General features: G+C 37.5%; 1 protein-coding gene across 3 annotated transcripts in view; it reads right to left on the bottom strand.

Annotated features, from left to right (window-relative positions):
- PPP1R12A (protein phosphatase 1 regulatory subunit 12A) overlaps positions 1–21,788 on the bottom strand; it is a 123,635-nt gene that overhangs the window by 52,163 nt on the left and 49,684 nt on the right. For all 3 annotated transcript variants that reach the window (XM_086480156.1, XM_086480164.1, XM_086480171.1), the window contains exon 3: positions 7,591–7,709. In XM_086480156.1, the coding sequence (XP_086336282.1) occupies positions 7,591–7,709 (119 nt within the window). The remainder of the gene's footprint in view (positions 1–7,590; positions 7,710–21,788) is intronic.

Here is a 21,788-nt window from a genome sequence, read left to right as displayed (position 1 = left end):
AAGTTAAGATGATTTTTAAAACACTTGAGAGATGTTCCTTGACTCAGATCTAATTCTGCCTTCTTTCAGTATTTCCTGCTGAAGCTTCATGTGTCCCCAAACCGTTCTCCAGCAAACTTGTTTCTATCACACAACTCTCCCAACTGTCCAACTAATCAAAAGCAGAACAATACAAAGCAGACCACAAACAAGACTATGCAAAGCTAGAACATCTCTCTCCAAAACTACTCTACATAATTAATTAATTTTAATTAATTTTCAAAGTCTTTATAATGAACAGCAATTTCAGGCTCTAATGTCTTCAAAGAAACTGTGAGCTATTAATTCTTTACAGGGTGAATGAATCCCCAGTATATGGAAACCAAATGAAATGCCACTTGACAAGCAGCAGAAACTGAACTAAGGGATGAAGTGTCCTTCATTAAAGAAATTATTAATAATACAAAATGAAAAGACATAGATAATATAAAGATGATCATATGTAGTGCAACGATTCATTCTACTGAGTAAAATGTGACAAAACAGATTATAATAAAACAGATTCATCAAGCTCTTATCAATCCACTGGCAACGAGAAAGCCAGAGCAACAAACTGGCGAACTGAAAGCAATTATATTGGCACTGCTGAAATACCCTTAAGGTTTCACAGATGCTGCAGTTCTCCAATTACAGAGCAAGAAAACCCTCGAAAAAGACATGCTCAAATTAAAATTTCCTGAAACACAGAAATAAGGAATGTAATTATTACATGCTTTTGGAAACCTAAGATGTCATTTGTTTGGTTTGCGGTAGCATACGACACTGCTACAACAGAGTTCACTTCTTTTTTACGTTCTGTCAATTCACCCATAACAGGTATTTCCTGTCTACAAAAATGTAAAAAAAAAAAAAAAAAAAAAGATCAGTTGGAGAAAAGCTTCTGTTCACTAAGTAGATCTGGTAAAACTTTATGCTAAGGACAGATGAAAAAATAAAACTTTACCAAGTATCTTAAAATAACAGAGACAGGTTCTACATTAAGTGGTCTAAGCAGTTGACTGAACTCCTAGACTCATCCACTTAATCGACTAAACCAATTACTTCAGTCTTGGGATTTTAATAAAAATGAATAGAATTATGTTTTATCAGAAACCAATGAAAACCCACAATCTGGAGGCTAAGTCTACAAGATGCAGTAAGATACAAAAGATTGTTGAAGCACTAAGCAGAGGAAAAAGCTAAAGTGTTCTTATTTGAAAGAAACTGTGGTAAAAATTAAATACATGGAAGTTTCGGAAACCATCTCTCTCAAGACAACCTATGACTAAATATATCTGAACAGAGATTAAATTTTACATATCTAATAATCTTTATAACTCTGACAGATATGAAGAATGAAAACCAGGAACTTTGAATCAGTAACGCATTGATAATCACATACTGTCATTCCTCCAGGAGGCTCCTACATATTCATGTGTGAACTACTGCAAACTGTAACTTCCTTGGGCCTTCGCATCTGCTTGCCTTTCAGAATGACACAGCAGTGCAGAGCAGCAGATCCTGGGAAAATAATTCTCTGGAGTGCAGTCATTTACATGTCAGTGTTGCCTGCAAAACACTACTGCACAAATAAACAGTTTATATATCATCTGTCAGTCACATTTATGTCCGTCCCCTTTTTGCATGCCCGAGGTCTAACCGGGAATCCTCATCAGCCTGAGTAACCTTCCGCACCTGAAGAATCCGATGTAAATTCCTAACAGTGTAAACCTGTTCATGCGTGTGGCTGGCTGTTTTGACGCACTTTTGTATAAGAAGAACTGAGAAAAAGTTCCTGCTAAACCCTGATCTTGAACTTCTAACGGTTCATGTCTAAGCATATTTTTCTGATATGCCTAAAGACCCAGAGAATTACATCAAAATAGCAATGCTTTTGCTGAAAAAGTAAATAATGTTGAATATAGACTTCTATCAATATCACAAACAATTGCATTTCTGAAGCCCACATAAGATATAATGGCTGCAGGGGACTAAGGGCTGCATCAATACATTATTTTACAAGACAGTAAATTTCTGATCATATTTCAGCAGAAGACAGTAAATAAAACATCCCACATTAACTGGCACAAAAACCGGAATTAAACTTTGTGTCATGGAAAAAAAGCAGCTCTCTGAGATAAGCTAAATACAATTCCCATCATTAACTACAGAAAATGGAATGTAAACAGCCTCGATTATACCTTGTACGGACCTTTCTCCATGCTTTTGTTTTCCAGACTCAATTATTAAGATATCAGGGAAACCGAAAATGCTCGTCATTTGTTTCAAACACTTTCTTCATACGGCCCATAGATGGCAATGCGCTGCCTCGTAGCTCAACTTCAGCCACAGCATTCACTCTCACCACCAGTACACTTAACCTCTCTGGCAGTCTAACAACTTCTTAAATCATTAATTATTTATTGCTAAATGCTTTCATTTTTTCTGATCAACAAGTGTTATTCAACAGTTCCAAACAGGTTTGAAAACAGTGTGCCGTTCAGTGGGCATGTAATTATGAAATTCAGCATAAATTTGAATGCTGAATCATTGTTTCAGGACTTCTCAGCCATATAAAGGCATGTTTTATAGATACCGCATAGAAGATCAACCCAGTTTTTACTTAATGTAGTGAATGTTTATACACAAATGTAATAGTTCACATTTTATCCACATAAACAAAGCTGAGTGAAGCAATACATCCAAGAGAGTCTCATTACATCTACCTATAATCAAGAATGAGGAACATTCACTTTTCCTTGGAAAAGAAGTGATCTCTTATAGTTATGGAATAGCTACCACGCTGTATCATGCACTCCTGATTCACCTCATGTCACCTCTCCCCACTAACTCACCTCCTGAGAATGTTTCCTATATTTCAAAGTAACTGCTCAAGCAGTTAAAAATAATTTTAAGAGGACATCTGATGACAAACAGCTAAAAAATTGCTTCAAACCATTACATTTAACCCTACTTGAGACCTGAGGAGAGACAACATTTAAAACGGGCCAGGCCTGGCTGGGACTAAAACCACATCTCTCTCAAGTCTCCTAGCTTTCACCAATGCAAATGAAAACATTACACTAGTGGCAAAAGACAGCTTCCACAAGTATGATATGTTGAAACACTGCAGAGTAGAAACGTAAGGGATCATATCAAGAATCTGTAAATAATAGTATCTTTAATGAAGATAAAGAATTATGTGGATTGCAGTGGCACCTATATACAGGGGACCAGCCCATGATAAAGATACCAGCCATATGGAGAAACACATAAGTTCCTAAGAGAAGTTTTTTGTATAATACACAAAACAGATAAAACAACAGAAATTAGTTGTTCATCATTGCTTTGGAATAATTTCCGTAACACACCTAGTTTTGCTATTTGTGAAGTGTTTGTATCAAAGAATCTTTATACCTTACCTAAGCCTGTATGTAATTTATCTTCTCACAACGTATAAAACTAAACTAGGTTTTTTAAGCTTAAAAAATAATTAAGCCAATAATTCCTCTTTGAAGATTAGGGTAGAAAAATGGCTTTCCTTACTATCGGAGTGCTATGGCTTCACTTACAGGTTAGCTAGTCCATTAGTCCAGAATCACTGCATAGTCCATTACATCAATAGGGTCCTGCTATATGCTCAGCAGAACACAAGTGGCCTTGTCTGGGGATCTGTGGCCCACACAAGCGGACACATGAAAAGACGCCTGAACTGAGGGCCACAATTTAAAATTGTTGCATATAGAGATCAGAAGAACTCGAGAAAGATAGATATAGGATAAGACTACTACAAAAGCTCTCTTCTTTCCTGTCCAACACTCCTTACAACAGAACCTAAAAAACAAGGAGATTAATTTGGATGACTGACCATCTCCTCTCTAGACAGGTCAGATTTTGGAGTCTGAATGCTAAAACAGGAAGAGCAAACACTGTAGATCCTTCTTTTTATTAAGCCTGTAATGTCATATAGAGCTGAACTGTGTTGTATTCTTAAGTAATTTCTCTGAATTTAGTGTCTCCAGAGGTTCCCATTTTTTGTCCTGTAGTTAGACAAGTCCTTAAAATCTAATTTGTTACCTGTAAAAATTTGGCATAAGTACAAACAAACTGATGATCTGTAGAAGGCTGAATAGTTGCACAACTGGATGACTCTGCTTGAACTTCTCCTACAAAGACTGAAAGTCTGCAAAAGCGGCAAAAAGGGTGAGCTAATGTGGTGATTCTCCTCAGATTTCTAACAGAAACAAACATCAAATGTCATCACTTAAATACATCTGAAATCACGAGGAACTTGACTGATCTTTCCAGGCAATCTTTTGCTGCCAAACGACTCTGCTGACACCAATGTGTAGGAAGCCATACTCACAGCATTAACTAAACAACACAAAAATGAAAATATAATGAATGCAGGAATAAATACACACAAAAAGGTGGCAAGGCAAGAATATTACAGAAAATGTCTACTAAATTTTCGCACTGCATGTTTCACCTACATAAAGGTAAGATTTTTTGGCATGCAAGTTTGTTTATTTTCAAAATAAATAGGTTGTTCTTCCACTACTGGTAATACTGAGACAGGGCTGATCATTCCAGACTCCACAGTTAACCTGCATTATCAAAACTGCAGCACTGCTTTATTGTATACAAGAAACAATGCTAAAGCTGGAGGATAATTGCATTCAGCCACATATATAGTCAAAGATGAAACTGTCACAAAGCATCAGTGCTAATTTCACATTAAGATAAACAATTAAGCTCCTATTTTAGAGTTATTACCTTCCCTAGTCACAACATATACACAATTAGGCACTTTCCAAGTGATCATGATAATGGCTAAATAATCATTCTGCTTATAAAATTAACGTTATATGCAAGTTAAGGATGCCATTACAGGACACGATTAAAACCATATTGCTGAGACAATGTCTTGTGATTTAGTGAGATATACACTACAAGTTCACATCCAGATTTCTACCCTTTCTATTCCATTCTCATCCATGATCATTAAATATTTCCTATAATTTCATCCCTGCGGTTGAAAGCCCTTACTTCTTACACCTTCAGACACAAATTCAGAAGGAGGGATGCTGTATGCCTTGTTCCCTGCTTTTGTGAAACTGAAACTCCTAAGTGGTCTAACAGCAAAACAAGCTGGGTAGAATACATATATGTAAATGCATTCATATATGTCTGTGTGTGTGTAAACATATATACACACACAAAACCCCCACATACACATATAAGCCATATATATATAACCATAGCCTTTAATATCCTGTTAAGACCAAGAAGGCAGAAATGCTGTCAGGGATGTTCACACTCTTCAGGACAGCATCCAGTTCCTGTTCTCCACAGGGGGAGGTCAAACCACTCTGAAGCACAGCCTTAGCAAGCTTTTTCTCACCTGACATGGTGCCTTATTCAACCAATGTATTTTTCAAATCATCTGAGAAAGACCAATCTTCTCGAAATCCTTTGGCTAGTCAGCAAGACAACTGACATAAAAAATGTAGAAGGAATCCTTGGAAAATAGGTTTTCTATAGTAAGTGAAATTTAGTATTTTAGAACAACTTGAATTATCCCTTTAGAAGCCAACAGCTACAGTGTGGGAACATCTACATTCTTCTCAGACTTATAAAGACAGTACCATAGATGGTTTACTGTAAGCTTTAAATATTATATATGTAAACCACACTGAAATTTTCAGTGAATTGTGGCATTTAGTTTATGTTGCCAATGCTAATTTTCCAACTGGGCTGTTCAAAATAATCAAACTTGCAAAAGAATAAAAATTAATATGTAATGTTGAATCTCTGCATTGTAAAAATGTACATTAAAAACCCATATAGCAAATGTTAATTTTTCTTTTTTTTTAAAAGCAGTGACTTATAAATAGCAGATTTTGGAAAAATGTCGATTTTACAAGGAACTACTACAGTCGATTAGTATAGCACATCAGTAAAGCCAAACATTTCAAAAACAACCTTGAAGAATTTAGGCTGAGGCACATTCCAGAAAACTATCCAGCAAAGACTGATAGTACTGTTAGAAAAGAGAACAACCGCATTTTTTCCAAAACTAATTAAAACAGACAAATGGTAGTGCAGACAAAAAAAATATTCGCAACTATCTAATCTGATGTTCTTTGTGTGCTAACTGTAAGAATTGTTAATCAAAATTCCGTTAACACTAACAAATAATTGAATTAAAGCCTTTGTCAAATCTATAGTCTACTTCTGTATATCAGCAGGTATCTGTTATTTCCCTGCATATCACGTCATCCACTTTCTTTTTACAATTTGCTTTGGATATTAAATGGGTTTAACCATACAAATTAAATCAGGGCAAAGCCTGAAGCAATTACTAGTTTACTGTTAAATTACGTAAATCTGTCTTGGGGATACAAACTCAACGCTACAAAAAAAAGTAACATTTTCAAGGAGGAAGAAGCCTTTCAAGAGGTAAGCAGGGTAATGGAGATGCACATCCCTCACAAAGGCTCTATCTTCACTTTCGATGTGATCTTCCTTCAATACATAACATAACTCAGACCATATCACCCCAATTCTTTTACTGGGAGTTCTGGGATAGCAGTGCATTTCTATTGGACTCAAGATGGTCAGTCAACAACAACTGAATATTCTTTCCTTTGTGGAATGGAAAAAATAGAAACATTCAAAGACCCTTCACTGGAAAACCCACCTGAGGATAGGAACATGGAAAACAGCAGTGTAAGGAGGGGACAAAAAGCAGGGAAAAATGGATCAATATGCTTTTTCAAAGGCAAATTTCTCTTATAAAGACACCACTGCCAGTACTAACAATTGTCTAGAAGCACAGTGCATAAATTTTGGGTATACGTTTTTAAACAATAGTGTCAAAACTTGATACCTATCCTTCATCTGTCACACGAATGCTCACCTCTCAGAAGAGTACACAAAACAGGGAGGAACTTAGAGGTTCACGAGAGGTTCTCAGGCTTAAAACAAGTGCAATCTAAGACTCCTTATCCCAAGGCGTAGTTTCAGACATTTGGCATTGTACAAGGGCATTCAAAAGGTCAGAGCTAGACACAAAGGGTGATTTATGGGATAGAGTACAGTTGTTTACTCTTGTTTTAGTTATTTTAGGCTTTCTTGTAGTCAGCAGAAAGAAACAGCTACCTTAGGGCTGGATTCACCTCATCCTAAAACTGACATCTGAGTCACTCTAGAAATGCCTATTTCTCTCTAACACAGTAATCTCTTTAGACATAGTCTAAAGCTGAGATGTAGAAGTCTATATCCCGGATGTACTGAATACCATCCATAGTATCTGAATACCACCTAAATTCTGTTAAGTGAACGCAGGAATCCAATCAACACCTGAGTTCAATACTTCTGACCTCTTTCTTCACAAGAAGCTGGGCTGAGAAAAAACAGCTAGAAGACAGCTTCAGCACTGTACACTGTATTGACAGTTCTCTTTAGAAAATAATCTGAGTGACTTTAAAATTCCTAATTTAGTGTAAGTTTTCAAAAATATATTTAGTGTTCAATAAAAAAACCCCACTCTTCCATATTCAAAATTACCTTGTCTATTTACTTCATTCTGAAGCAGCTCTTCCATTGCCTCTTCTTCAGCAATATCTAATGGAGTGTCTCCTTCACTATTTACAGCTCCTACATGTGCTCCTTGACTAATTAAATACCTGCCAATAGAAAAACAAACTGTAAGAAACATATTAAAGCCACTAGGGTATCGTATGCAATGGGTATATACACGCACACATACTAGAAACAGCTACATTAGGTATAAGTAAAAATCGTCACAACTGTCTACAATCCCTGAACACCTGTATGTCTTTTCATCATAATACCCATTAATACAAATAGCCTTCTGTTCGCTCTTCAGTTTGCCACAAAGACTCCTGACATGTTTAAATACATACTTGCAAGAATCAAAAGAAGAAAATGATTAGATCACAAACAAAAGTGAACACAAGGTGAACAGGGGTTGAACCACCGATTCCCATGAGCTCCTCATACTAAGCCCCTCTTCCTACAATTTCCAAATTCAGTGGCACATTATGTTTCTATACTTTGCCAGAACGATGACTCCTGGTCTCTGAGGCAACACCATAAAGTTAATAAAACCAGAATTACCTCTGCTCCTAAGTATTCCCAAGGTCAGGTTTTGGTGGGGAAAGAGGCGATGGGGAGAAAGGAAGCTGTACTTCACACTCTATTCCAACCCCACTAAGTGTTTTCTTACTTAAAGTACTACTGTCTATGGAGTCAACAACTCAGACTCAGTGGAATTTACTTCTGAATTTCTAATTAAGTCAAATGGATCAACTCTGACAATAAGCCAGAAAAGGATTATTTCACTGCATTAAATCGTAAGCTTACAAAGTTATTGAGAACCTACAGCTTAATATATAGTCTGTTTCTAAGTAAACAATGAACAATAATTAAAACATCAATACAGATCAGTCTTACACCTTCTGACCGGAACATTTCCACTTCTCTAACAAATTCAACAGTTTAAGCCACAATAAGACTCAACACAACCAAAAAATTGTGAACATACCTCCTGCCTTGCTGAGCTTAATTTACACTTTTCATACATTTGAGAAAAAAAATGTATCAGTAAATACTCAGACCTGAAGAACTAGTTATCCCTTTGGTAAGAGATGTATGAAATCAAAAGCACTTTCTTAACCTCACTATTGCAGAACACCAAATTATGCAGGAGCCAATCACAAAATTAATCTGGCACTAACACAAATGCTTTAAAGTATTTCTGCTTATCTACTGCCGATTAACATTAACAGATTCCAGATCTAGGATTATATTTTCCTTATCTTTATTCAATAGCTCAGTATCAAGTATTCTCATACTTCTATTTTGTAATGTATGATTTAAATAGCACTTGTTATTAAACCTCCGTAATTACATCAAGAAGAGGTTAAGAACTGACAGATCACAAAATGGAAATTAATTCCCAGAAGTGTAACCATATCTCCTGCGATATGCATCATCAGTTGCCACTACTAACTTTGATGCCAGTATGTGGTGCTGGTTTTATACTGTTCCTCTTAAAAGAGTGACACTGCGACTCTTATCTCTCTCCAGTTTAAAGATTTAACTTTTTCAGGAATGAAAAATCAATGCAAAGTAACAACACTTCTCAACAATACCAGTTGTACTGTTTTAACAGTGACACAGCCCTTCGTGTTACAGAATAGTTAATTGCTATGCAGGGTGTCTGCTAAACAGGCACAAACAGCAGTGAGGATACTAACTGTCTCACAAAGTCAAAACATCCATTCAAAAACACTGACAAATTATCTTTACAAAAAAATCCCAAGTCAACATTCATGTTCTCTCAACCTGTTTTTTCAAATATGTTTAAAAAGGTCTGATTTTTACCTGTTTCCACACAACACCCGTAGGGAAAAATTAAGCTACTTTTGTGTGGAAAATACATATCTCATTGAAGCAGTTGTATTTGGTGAACCAGGTCAATCATTTACAGACATGACAGAAAAGGCAATGATTAAGAAAGTGTAGGGAATCAACAGAAAGCTAGAGTAGCAATTCAGAAAGTTATTATTTAGATATATGAACAACTTCACGATCAAATGATCCTTTAAAGTTGACTTAAACAATGAAGCTGCTTACAGGTCAAAATCAGATCAGCAGAGCTAGGGCGATTAGTTGGGCTGGAGAAGTAGTTATCTGAGTTCCCCTTTGCACGTGCTTACAGGGCTTTGATTCTCCTGGGTCAGCAAAAGGAGGATGATGAGTGAACTTGCCTCCAGTTCACAGGATTTAAAGGGATGGGAGAAACAGAACAAAGATGAAAGGCTGCATGCTCCTCATCAGGGAATTGAGAATGGTCCCTTCCCAATCTGCCTTCAGCCACTCCAACTACACCTCCCCTCCTCTATCCCCACCAAAAACTAGTGATCCCCTTGAGTAAATTAACAGTGAAAGAGCAATACTCACAATAAACCAAATTATTCAAAACCCGACTATTTTAAAGACACCTTTTAAGCCTGGTAATGAAATCCACATTTGTTCTGTTTTCCACATCATCAGATGACCCTGTCCTGAAAAAGTTTATGCATTTGTTTATCTTCCTTTACAATAATAATAGCTTCAGCAAGGCAATGACAGGGTTCAGATGGTGCATGAAGTCACCCTGGTGCCTACAAGATCATAGCTTTTATGAGGAAACCTAGCGCTACCCAGGGGAAGGAGAACAATCATTTCAGTCGTGTAGGTAAACTGACCCTGCATCGCATACCAAAAGGGAACAGATCTGGTAAACGAGACCAAGAGAATGATGCTCCGAGTTTGTAAGGCATAGCTGAGCAGAAGCCAGTACCAGAACAACCCTAAAATTCAGAGTGTTTTGTTTTTTAAAAACTACTTTCCAAACAAATTCTACTTCAACCTAAATGCTAATTAAAACGTAATTATGGGTGTATTTGCCATTTCAGTTATTCTGGTACCATATACTAAAATATTTGCATGTAACAGTGTACTATTGTGTGTAGGTATGTTCGTGTATTTTAAGTCATGCATGTTTTGAAAAAAAACCAGCACAACCAAAACGACAAATAATAGCTTGTATTTTATCTTCAAGTAGGTGTTACCTTCACCTTGAAATTTCATCTTTCTAAAGGAAAAAAAAGTAAACATAATGTAACTTTCATTTCCTCAGTTGATACTTAATTGCTACAGCTACATGTATGCATTGAAAAAGAAACTGGAGCTGTGTAATAAAAAGTCCAGAAACATGCCCTTTGATACCGTCTCCAGAAGAAGGTGCTTTTTGCAAACTTGGGTGCAGTGGAAAAGTAAAACCACATAGGACTCCTATCCTCACCTACTTACAACCCTTTTGGCATAGTACTTAAATTTGTGTCTGTTGCAAAATGGCCATGTTCCACAGAAGAATACTTCAGAAAATCCAATGATAATTTATGCAATATTGTGGTAGGCGCTCATTCAAAATGTAAATAAATGAGAAGGAAACAGTAGCTTGATCCATACCATGCTTATTCTTTGAGCTAAAGCTTTCAAGTGTTAATATTGAAGCTAAACACACCTCTTTTAGACATTCTTGTGGTCTAAGTATAGAGAATTGCAAGTATCCCAAGAATACTAGGAAAGACAAGAGCAGGGAAATAAAATAAAATCAAATCACTCCTGATACTTTTGCCCTCATGTTTCCATGGCAAGCATTACGCAGTCTGGGTAGGACTGGAAGAACAAGTCTGCTTTGTGATACCATTGTTTTATGAGGCAAAAATACTTCTATTTGAAATCTGCCTTTTAGGAATCACTGCTGTATGTTCCTCAATTGCTATTATAGACTGAAACCTTGAAAAAAAAATGAAATATTTATTTTCTACAACTATTATGAAACCCAGATTCTCTCCCATCGTTGTAAGAAAAATACATTTCAATACCTTTCATAAACGGTTGGAATCTCAGTATCTCTGAGACAACAAATAACAACACTCTGAGATTCCTGTACAAAAGCCAAACAGTCCACACCAAAACCAAGCTCAGGAACTGGAAGTTAAAAGATTTTAACTTAGCAACTTAGCCTACACTCTGAATTAAAAAACTAAACCATCAAAAAACCCCTTATAGCCGAATTTTTTCGGGTGTTTGTGTGTGCAAGTCTATTAACAAAATGCCTACAGAGACACAAAATGGAAAGACACCCATTTCTGAAGTCAGTTATATACAAGTCTTACTTGTGAATGTAGAACTTAGAAGACAAACTTTGCCTTTTGGCAGACAACAAGATATGCTGCAGATAACATTTTAGTATTATTTATCTCAGCAACTGAAAGAGGGGCATATGTTTACATTCGAACCTTACCCCAGTTCACAATATCTGGAAACAAGTTTGTGAAGTCATTAGGGATATAATTAACTTTAAGTACTCGCTGAGCCTGAAGGTCACCAGACCGGTGGCAAGCAGAAGGCAGAGCAGAGAACTGGCCACTGAATTGATTCAGTTAATTACAAACTGCTTATGGAGCTCATTGGAGACCCACTAAGTGAAAACAAGAGGTCCCTTCACACTAGTCAGAAGGCTGGACGGCAGTCTCCAACTCCTAAAATGTGAAGAGACGGACCCTCCTAAAAAATCTCTTGCTGAACAGAGGTTCAATGTGTTGTATATACATTGCCTTCCAGGGAAACATGGCTTAATTGCTAGGGGGGGCACAAACCAACAGCACAACTGGTCTCCCAACAGCTTTTAACTAACCAGCAATTTCAGCCAAACCCAGCTACTTATTTTTTTTTTTTTAAATCCATACATGGTGGGGTCCAAATTAATTCCATGAGTATCTTAAATGAATAATAGGGAGCTAAAGACAAAATGTGTTACTGTGCTCATGCAGCTGTGCCAGCCATCATCTGAAGAAACAAATAATGGAAAAATAATCTGCCCCACATTTATAGGATGTGAAAACAAAAACTTACACATCTTTGGAATATGTATTTTAATTGCCTTCTTTTAAAATGCCTTTCAGAACGATTTCACTGATTTTTTCAAAATATAAAGTATCAATACACTTTCAAAAGTACATCTTTATAAATCATTCAAATTACAGCTGCTACACGATTCTTAAATTTTTAAGGTGCATTTCTCAAAATAACATATTAAAGAAAGGCCTAGCCTTTTTCTTTTTCTTTTAAAAAGAATCTCAAATAATACGAACTTGAAGCAAATACACTAGGGTTAGAATGACATTGTGCTAAATTCTGTTTAGCATATGCCCTGTGTCAGTGGACAAGGGTCAAAGAAAATGTACAGTTGGTTGAATGCGAGTGAAGAGCCAGTACCCCTCAAATACTCCCTCATGCACCCTCGCACTGTCACACTCATTTTTAAATGCATTATTCAAACTTCATATAAATGTAATGATAAAAAGCCACAATTTCACTGCTTTTGAAATATATATTGTAACCCTTGTAAGCATTTGGTGGAGAGCGTTACAGTGTGTCCGACACCGGGCAGGTGGCTGGCAGGTCTCACAAGGCATGGAGGAGCCCTGCTTGCCTGGGCAGGGGGCACCCTGCAGGGCACCCCGCTCTGCACAACAGGGGAATCTCCTCACCCTCTTTGGTGACACCCTACAGATCATTTCCCATGTCCTCCTTCCTCTGCAGCTGAGATACTCCTGCAGTTGTCTTCTACTGATACGATTTGGAGAAGAAAATGAAGGCTTCACGTTCAATACTGGAACCAAAACTGTACAAATTCAATCAGGCCAAGAATACTTTCTCCTGCATGATTTTAAGACCAATGTAGAATAAATCAAATTACTTGAAAAACAATTAAGGCAAATTCACAGGGATGTCTTATTCAGGCACTCTGCAAAATGCCATCCCACGCTGTCAGTCACTGCTGTGCCTCTACCTTCTGCCTCTAAACATTTAGAACTGAATAGAGACTGACATAAGAAGACAGGCTTCTGTGATGGCATTTAAATGAAAATCATGAAATCATGATAGAACTCAGGCACTTTTAAGGTTATGGTTTTTTTTCAATTTCCAGAAGATTCTCACTCACATCTTTCTCTCTTGGAAAAAAAAAAATGCTGCAGCACTTTCTAAATAGAAATGCTCCCACTTTGAGCAGTATTATCAGCCAGCAGCTACATAAAACAAGTTAAATAAGGCCAATTAGGATTATTTGGCAAAACCAGTAATTTCTCCTGAAATACATGAATCATGATTTTAAGACAGCTGATAGCAACAAGAGATCCGAGGTGAACTTATTATTTCCTCTTGCAGAACACAAGAGCTGAAAATGTCAACTAGCAGGAGATGTTTAACACAAAATGAACAGAAAAAAGTCGATAAACAAATGGGCAAATAATTTTAAGCAAATAGGAAGGGATGTTTCTACTAAATTTTCACCAGTCTAATCCAGATTTCAGCATATGTGTTTTTCTAAATTACGGATGAGTTTGAAGAGACTTTTTTATATCTGTCAATATGCAAGAGCTCCCCCAGATAGCAGCCAATCCAGCTTTTGATTCTCCCTCGTGGAGCTGCTACAAAAGGCATCTTGGACAGACATCTTTGCTTCAAAACTGTCAAGTAGTCCCAAAACTATCAATGCAGTTGATGTTCAGAATGCCACAGAGATGAGGAAAAAACCCTCCTCCTATGCAAAAAGCACTTTCTTTCAATTCTAAATACTGAACATATATGAAAAACATATTTATGTTTATGCAGCCAACACTCCGCAACATACCACCACCACACCACTGAGCTCTGCACACAGCTGGCTGTCCCTAGCCTCCACCACAACTTGCATGCCGAAGGAAGCAGAGTAACTAGAATCACATCTGTTTTCTTTTTTTGGTATGCAGAAGCATAGAAGAAACAGTGTAGATAGAAGTATCTGGTTAGTCTTAGTGCTCCTGCGTTCCAAGAAACCTCTGAAAAAAAGACAGCAATAAGCTCTAGAAATATTTGTACGTAGGCGGCCACCTAAACATCAATGGTGCAAAGGAACAGGAAAAATTCCTACTTGCAGCATATAAAAAGCAACTAAGCCTTCATATTTTACTGTATCCATATAGAGGAAAGACATATGAAAGGTGGCAGAGCATGTTAGGTGAAAGTAAACAGTGACTGAGAAGAGGACAAAGAAGAAAGCTATGTAGGGAAACATATGCTATAACCTATTCATAAAAAAAAAAAAAAAAGGAAGAAAAAGTAAAGAAAGAAGTGGAGCCTGGTAATGCCAAGATGACTACAGGGCAAAAACTTCAGCAGGAAAGAAATAAAAGTGAAACAAAAAGTATTTTTAAAGTTCATATCAAATGTCAATTTCACTAAGCACTTTGTGAACAAGTGTTTTTCTCCTTTACTTCGAAGTTTGCACCCTATAGTGCAAAATTGAAGGTTGAATTTGAAAAATATCTTGTTGCAGCTGCAGAAGAGTACATACAGTACATAGAGCAGCTCTAGCTCATGACAGAGGATGCTTTCCTGTAGCAAGACTCCAAGCATTTGTGGTGATTTACAGAAGTATCATCACAGTAAACACTTGCAATTGAGTTATACTGGTTGAAAAGAAGAGGTAAGAACAGGACGGAGGCAGAAAAGGAGGAGGAAGAAGGAAAACCATACTGCTGCCCACCTTCCTCAGCTAATTCCTCACCAACAAGCGGCGATCATACCACTAGCTCACCGTCCCTCCTGCCTTGTGCCAAGAGCAGCATTGCTACATTTGGCTATAGCAGCACCGCAAATTCTGATTTTTAACTGCTGCTATTTCAGTGGAAGTTATGAGTATGGACTTAAGCTTATTTTCCTCCAACAGCCACATGTTGGCATTTACATCAGAAAAATTTAAACCAAGATCAATTATTTTACCGTTCTTAAACAGATGATAGCATAGATATAATCACTACATCACAGAACTTATCTTGTTTGTAATTATATTATGCAATTATATAATAACCAAATCTCTCTACAAAGCAACATTACAATCACAGTGCAGCTTTTAGCATCACCCAGGAGCACCGAACTCGGTCTGGCCCCTCATTAAATATCACCAATCTGCAATTCATAGCAGTTGTTTACCTGTCCAGTCCACTTTGACCTTCCTTGAAAATACATCTCTTCCAAAAGAAACTCTTACTCTTTATTCAAATTTGTTAAGCAGTACTTAATCTGTAATCAAGAGGTCTCAAGTAATTCTTTTTTTATATCTTTTTCCTGCCATATCTGCTGTTTATAAAAAAACTTACATTTTTGTGTCTTAGTATCTGAATTGTATCCAAATAACTCACTCTCATCAGCACACAGCAGTCTTATGCCTCTAGAGATACCACACTATATTTACACGGGTTTCAGAGGAATCCAAGCAGCTTTTATCCTGCCTCAGTCAGGGATAAGACTAGAAAAATACACACAGATTAGGATCATTTGCACTGAAATGACGTAGTTTAGGATATCCAACAAAAGACACAGCTGTAAGAAAGGATAAGCAGGTCACAAGTTGCTTTAGTGTCATTAGAAAGTCTACTGTATGTGGCAGAACAGGGTCAAACTCACAATACAGAAAAACACTTAAGTAAAAGCTGAAAGCAAATAAAAACTGAGATGCACAGAAGTGACAATGTACACCACACCAATGTTTTCTCCTAGAAAACAACACTCAAACCCAACTTTACTGTGAATTAAATTATTTTTGTATCAGATAACTGAATAGATACTATATTCAATATTTAACAGCACGGACAATTCCATAGATTCCACAGTCTAAGAAGAATCTATTACCGTCTCTCTCTAAAACATCAATTTTGAATTAGTTGATGAGGCCCTCACAAGTGACAGCGTGCCATACCTACCAAGCACTTGCTCAATTCAAAACCTGATTGCTCATGTATCTAGAGCTGCTCTCCCTTGTTCCAGTCATACCTAGAAAATAGGAGTTGATTGGTGGCAACAGGCAGTTACAAGCCATCATCCAGGGAGGATCTGATGTGTTAGGTTTCTCAGGAGTCTACCTGAGCTCCCAGGCCTCCATATTTCTTCTTTTCCGTATGTATCACATTCAACTTCAGAATTCATAGGTAAGATATCTACTGTAAATTGTTCTCAGGATACCAGTAAAACCAATGCTCTGTGATAAACAAGTAAGATCTTTCCTATGCACATCACTTCTCAAAGCAGGATGGTTTTTTTAGACATTAGCTGCACTTTCAAATTCTTTTTCAGCCAAAAATTAAGAGTGCTCTGAGCTTCACATTGGGCATCAGTCCCTTGACTTTTCACTAGATCCGATGAACTGCTAAAGCATATTCAAAGAAAAGAGACACTTTCCACTAAATCATACGTCCCTGAAGAAGATATCTCTGAACTCCAAGGTCTATTAGATTTAGCTTTAGAAGAACAGAAATGTAATACACTTACTAACAAATATTTAGGGTCACAAGTGGAGATGCACACAGTAATCCAATGTGAAGAAGGTAGCTATACAGCACACCCTGTCTTTGTGTATCCTAGAGGAGAGAGCTCTCAGACTCCCTCGGTTAAACAAGCAGGTGTCAAATCACTTAGGTCCTATAATTTCTAACCCATCAACCATATTTTTCCGTGTATTTCTGCCAGCTGGTTTTAATCAACACATCAGATGACAGCTACACAGTAGAAAAGATTAAATTCTACCACATAATGACATGATTTTAAAAAGGGAATTTCACCATCAGCCTAAATAACTTAATTAGCGTTTCATTATTCTTATGACATCCATATATATGCAGCAAAAACATGCTGAAAACAGTACACTGCCACAGTACATCTTCATAAAAGAAAATGTCAACTGATGCTAGCTCACTGATCTTCTCCAAGTTTCTCCACTATTTTCTCTAATGGAATTTAGCTTTAGCCTCGCAGATATCTAATACAAGTTAACACAACTTTTATGTTGCTAACAAAGAATGACCATCGCACTTTGATTTGGTGTGTGGGGGAGACGACGGGGCATGGAACGCATGACTCCATACCAGGATATTTTCTCTCCCATTAATGTTTTCTCCCAATCCGTTCTTCCAGAAATAAAAACAAGGCAGCAAACAGAAATGAATTAACTGAAACAATCTTCCGAAGGCTGCAGTGACCTTTTCACAGCTCTCAAAACAAACACTGCATCTTTACCAGCATCAACTCATAAGATGTCAGTCATTCTTCTAGAAGAGCTGTTCTTCTTTGGCTGGAAATAAATCTTCTTTCCTCACTTTTATGTTGTCACATGGCTTGTTTTACAATACATCCTTCTGAAGTCCTCTTCTCATTTTCTGAGTGGGTTGTATCAAGTTCCATCTTTGATAATTTTTCCTTTTAATTCTACTCCTCCAGTTAACATTTCCTTGCTTCATTTAAAGCAACATCTTGAATCCTGACAAAAACATTCATTCACCTTTTAGCACCTCTATCAGACCAAACCTCATATCAGTTTGCATAATCAGTTTGCGTGTGGTTTATATCAGACGACTAGTTTCACCTTGCTATTCACAAATCCAAACTCCTGGTTATCCTCCAAAGATCCATTTCTGAATGTCTCACTAATAGCATCCCTTCATACTCAGTTAGTTAAAACCCTAACTGGGAACAAAGCTAAAGGAGATGGGAGCCATCCCTGAGATTTTTATCAGTCTGCTTTGCCTAAATAATGTCTTGCTCTTCTAGGATTATAATGGGTTATGGCAAAAAAGTTTAGATTAAAAACACTACAGTAAGTAATAGCTTCAGATGATCACGTTATTAAAACTCAGAAACAGATTAGAAACCACTGATCTGAAACACATTTTGTGGCCCCATCACCCTCAGATATCGTGGAAGAACATTCAATAGTACCAGCTTGTTCAGGCTCTTAAGGTGGGAGATGAAGAAGAGGACTCCACCTCAGCACAGACAGCTCTCCACAGCCAAGCTTCTGATCAGAGGTACAAGCTATGTCAGAAAAGCAGCCCAGATTCTTTTTTTCATACCCCCGTATCTATGCCAACTGCTGCTGGCAAGCCAGATCAGCTCACTGATCCAAAAGAGAATAAACCCTCCAAACCCCCTGAAGGCCAGTCTTACACTAATAGTTCCCACATTGCTGTGTGATCATTAGATAATGCAAGAGAGGGGGTAGGAGCCTGTGGCGGAGGGACAACCAAGAAGAAAAGGGAATGACTGCCTATTTCTGCAGCAGTCTCAAGTTAGATCACATTAAGAATATTGCGAAACTGCACTGAATTCCCTTTACTAGCTGTTGCCAGATGAGCACTGGTCCCATCCCTGTACCACGGGCAGGAATCACTATCACCCAGCACCCGCAGCAGGCCCCGCAAGGCAATTAGAGCTATAAGTGAATCACCTATCACTGAACATCTATGTATTCAACTACTGATTTGCAGGACTCTCCCTCACTGCTCTGTACACCAGACAATGGTCGCTCATCATTTAGTCTTAATGGTCTGTTACTAAAATAGAGAGATCCTGGGACAACGGCTTGCTGAGGCTTCAGCAAACTAGTTCAGCTGGGTTCACTTCCAGGTGTCTGGAGTCTGGAAAAACAGATGGGCGTCAGCAGCAAGGCAGTGGTTACACACAAGCCTTGTAAAGTCTCCTTTAAGTATTAGTGGAAGGAGGGGATACAACATAAGGAACTTTGGGCAGGAAGGAGAGCTGGTGAGCTGGGTTTCAGAGCAGCAGAGTTGGTCAAGCTGCTACTCTCTTCCTAAATGAGTAAGGAGACTCTGAACTTAAGAAGTTATTTTCTTTCTAACTGTAATCATATGCTTCAGCCTTTAAAGCCTGTAAAATAAAGAAAGTGTATTTTGAAACGATGCTAAGTCTTAGGCTCAGTATGTGTAACTACGTGTATCAAACATGCCTCCCAAACATAAAAGCAACCATACTGAGTCAGACCAAACATCTATTTACCATCCAGTCTGCTCCAAAAGCGAGCACAACTTTAAGGAGAATAAAAATGGGCAAATACATGCTACTTTTCCTGTAATACCTTTCCAGTCTCCAACTACTTTCATGGATTTTCTGAACCAGATCCCATTTGTATGTATGTATTCTGCATTTGTATTTTCTTATGCATCCACCCTCAATGGATTTCTCATCCCTTGAACTGATGAGAAATTTTAGTATGTACAGCAACATTTGGCAAACTGTTACTCCGATGTGGTACCCACTGCATGAAAGCATAAAAACACTATTCTTCCCTCAGGAGACATCTCCCTCCTCCTCGTTTTTTTGGCACAAAAGTGTAATTGTCACTGTTATTTTTGAAAAATGCTTTTCTTACACGTGCTGAAAGATGCACCTTCCTTCATTCTGGGAAAAATGAAAAAGCATTTGTATTTAAGTAGTAAAACTGTACTGTAGCCTCTAAATACTTGCAAACAAGCTTCAAAATACATCAGCTACACACTCACAACTAGGCATAGTACAATGTCCAGAAGAAAATACATTTTTAACACAAACTTTAATTCTGGAACAGAAGAGAAATTTCTACCATTTCAGATTTATTTTACATTAACTTGGTACAACACAAAACAGAGAGAAATAAAAAGCAAGAACTTAAAATTCTGTTTCTTAAATGTCACTTTGCACTATTTTTCCTCCTCTATTACATTTTTTGCATTCTAAAAAGGCACTTGTTTATTCCCTGATACTGAAATAATATACAAGCTGTTAAACTGTAGAAGAGATCTATCAGATAAAAAAAAAAAAATTATATACACCCGAATAGTTACACAAGAGTTTTACAAAGGTAAATTTAGGGGTCCTACCCATTAAATATCATCTTAAAGAATGCACACAAAATTTCTGTTGAAGTCCTCCTGCATTAAAGTTTCTTTCCACGTAACTATAATTTTTCAAAGCATTTGATGCTGACTTTTTAATTCATAATAATACACTGGAGAAAAAAGGCTGCTTTATGTAAAGCTTTCTGCATATGAAAAAAAACGGAGAAGAACAAAAAAGAGAACACACTATACAAAACCCACCTGCTTTGGCAATTTTGAGGAATTTTCATTTAAAACATGTTCATATTATAATTACTTGTAAGCTAACTCACATGATCATAAATTAGATGAACACTAACTTAACTAGGCAATTCTAAAATCAAAGTATTCAAAGAATTTCCAGTAAGCTAAGCACTCCCAGCATTTACAGATCTCAGAAACAACAGAAACAAAAGGAGCAGTTGCCCTCCATGGCAGAGCTTTTGCTTTTACAGCACAACTCTCCATCTGCAACCAGCTGACACTTTATTTCACGCTAAACTATGTTCTCTCCCTGTATTTCACCTGGGCTTCTACAAGACTAACACTTTTTAAACTGGAAGATGCATTTTTTAGAGGAGACAGGAAGCATATTCAAGAGAAGGTGGCTGTTCCAAAGGAGCAGAAAACTGAAATGGGACAGGAGATAGTGCTGGGAGAAGACACCATAGGACTAGTGAACACATTGGAGGATGACAGGGACAGGGAATACACCCGCAGCGAGAAGCCCACTGGCCAGACAGCGCAGTGACCAAAAGCAAAACAAAAATCCCAACAAGTGGTGGCCATGCCACAAATTCACTCAGCCCAATAGCACTTAGCATGGGATCAGTGTCAAAAAATGGCTGAAATGGTGGCTTCCTGAGATATCCAGAGATCCCTACCACCTACATACCCTGTACTTCTCCCGGATCTCCAGCACACGGGTGTGCTCACTCGGGAACAGCTGAGTAGCAGCGGGCAATACTTAAGAAGAATGTGTACACTATAGAGCAAGAGAGAGATAATCAGATGTTCAGTGAAAGCACAGCGAGATGGGCAGGCTCCGGCGTTGATCAAATAGGCAGGCACCATGCTGCACTAACCTGGAGTGACACCTAGTCACTCCCATTTACTACACATAATAGAAAACGGGTGTTAGTAGCAAATGGATGGAAGACATAGAAAGAACAGCTGAACTGTGAGATGGTTTGCATACTGATTCAATTATAAAGGCAGTCTGAACAAAAACCTTTCCCACTTTGTAAGTATATTAACCACCCCAAATATAATCATATGGAAGTCAAATGGGCATCAGAAGAAAAACTATGATGAAGACTATACTATAAAGGTTTGTAATGATTAAACATTTTTTGTTTTGTTTTGAAAGCAGAATCTGTTTCACATCCTATTAACAGATCTGTGAACTCCAACATGCCCCATCTCAGTTAGATTTCA

The sequence above is a fragment of the Leptosomus discolor genome, chromosome 1, assembly GCF_034619465.1.
Source record: "Leptosomus discolor isolate bLepDis1 chromosome 1, bLepDis1.hap2, whole genome shotgun sequence".
In the NCBI taxonomy this organism is placed as follows: Eukaryota; Metazoa; Chordata; class Aves; order Leptosomiformes; family Leptosomidae; genus Leptosomus; species Leptosomus discolor.
This window is presented reverse-complemented; position numbering and strand designations above follow the sequence as displayed.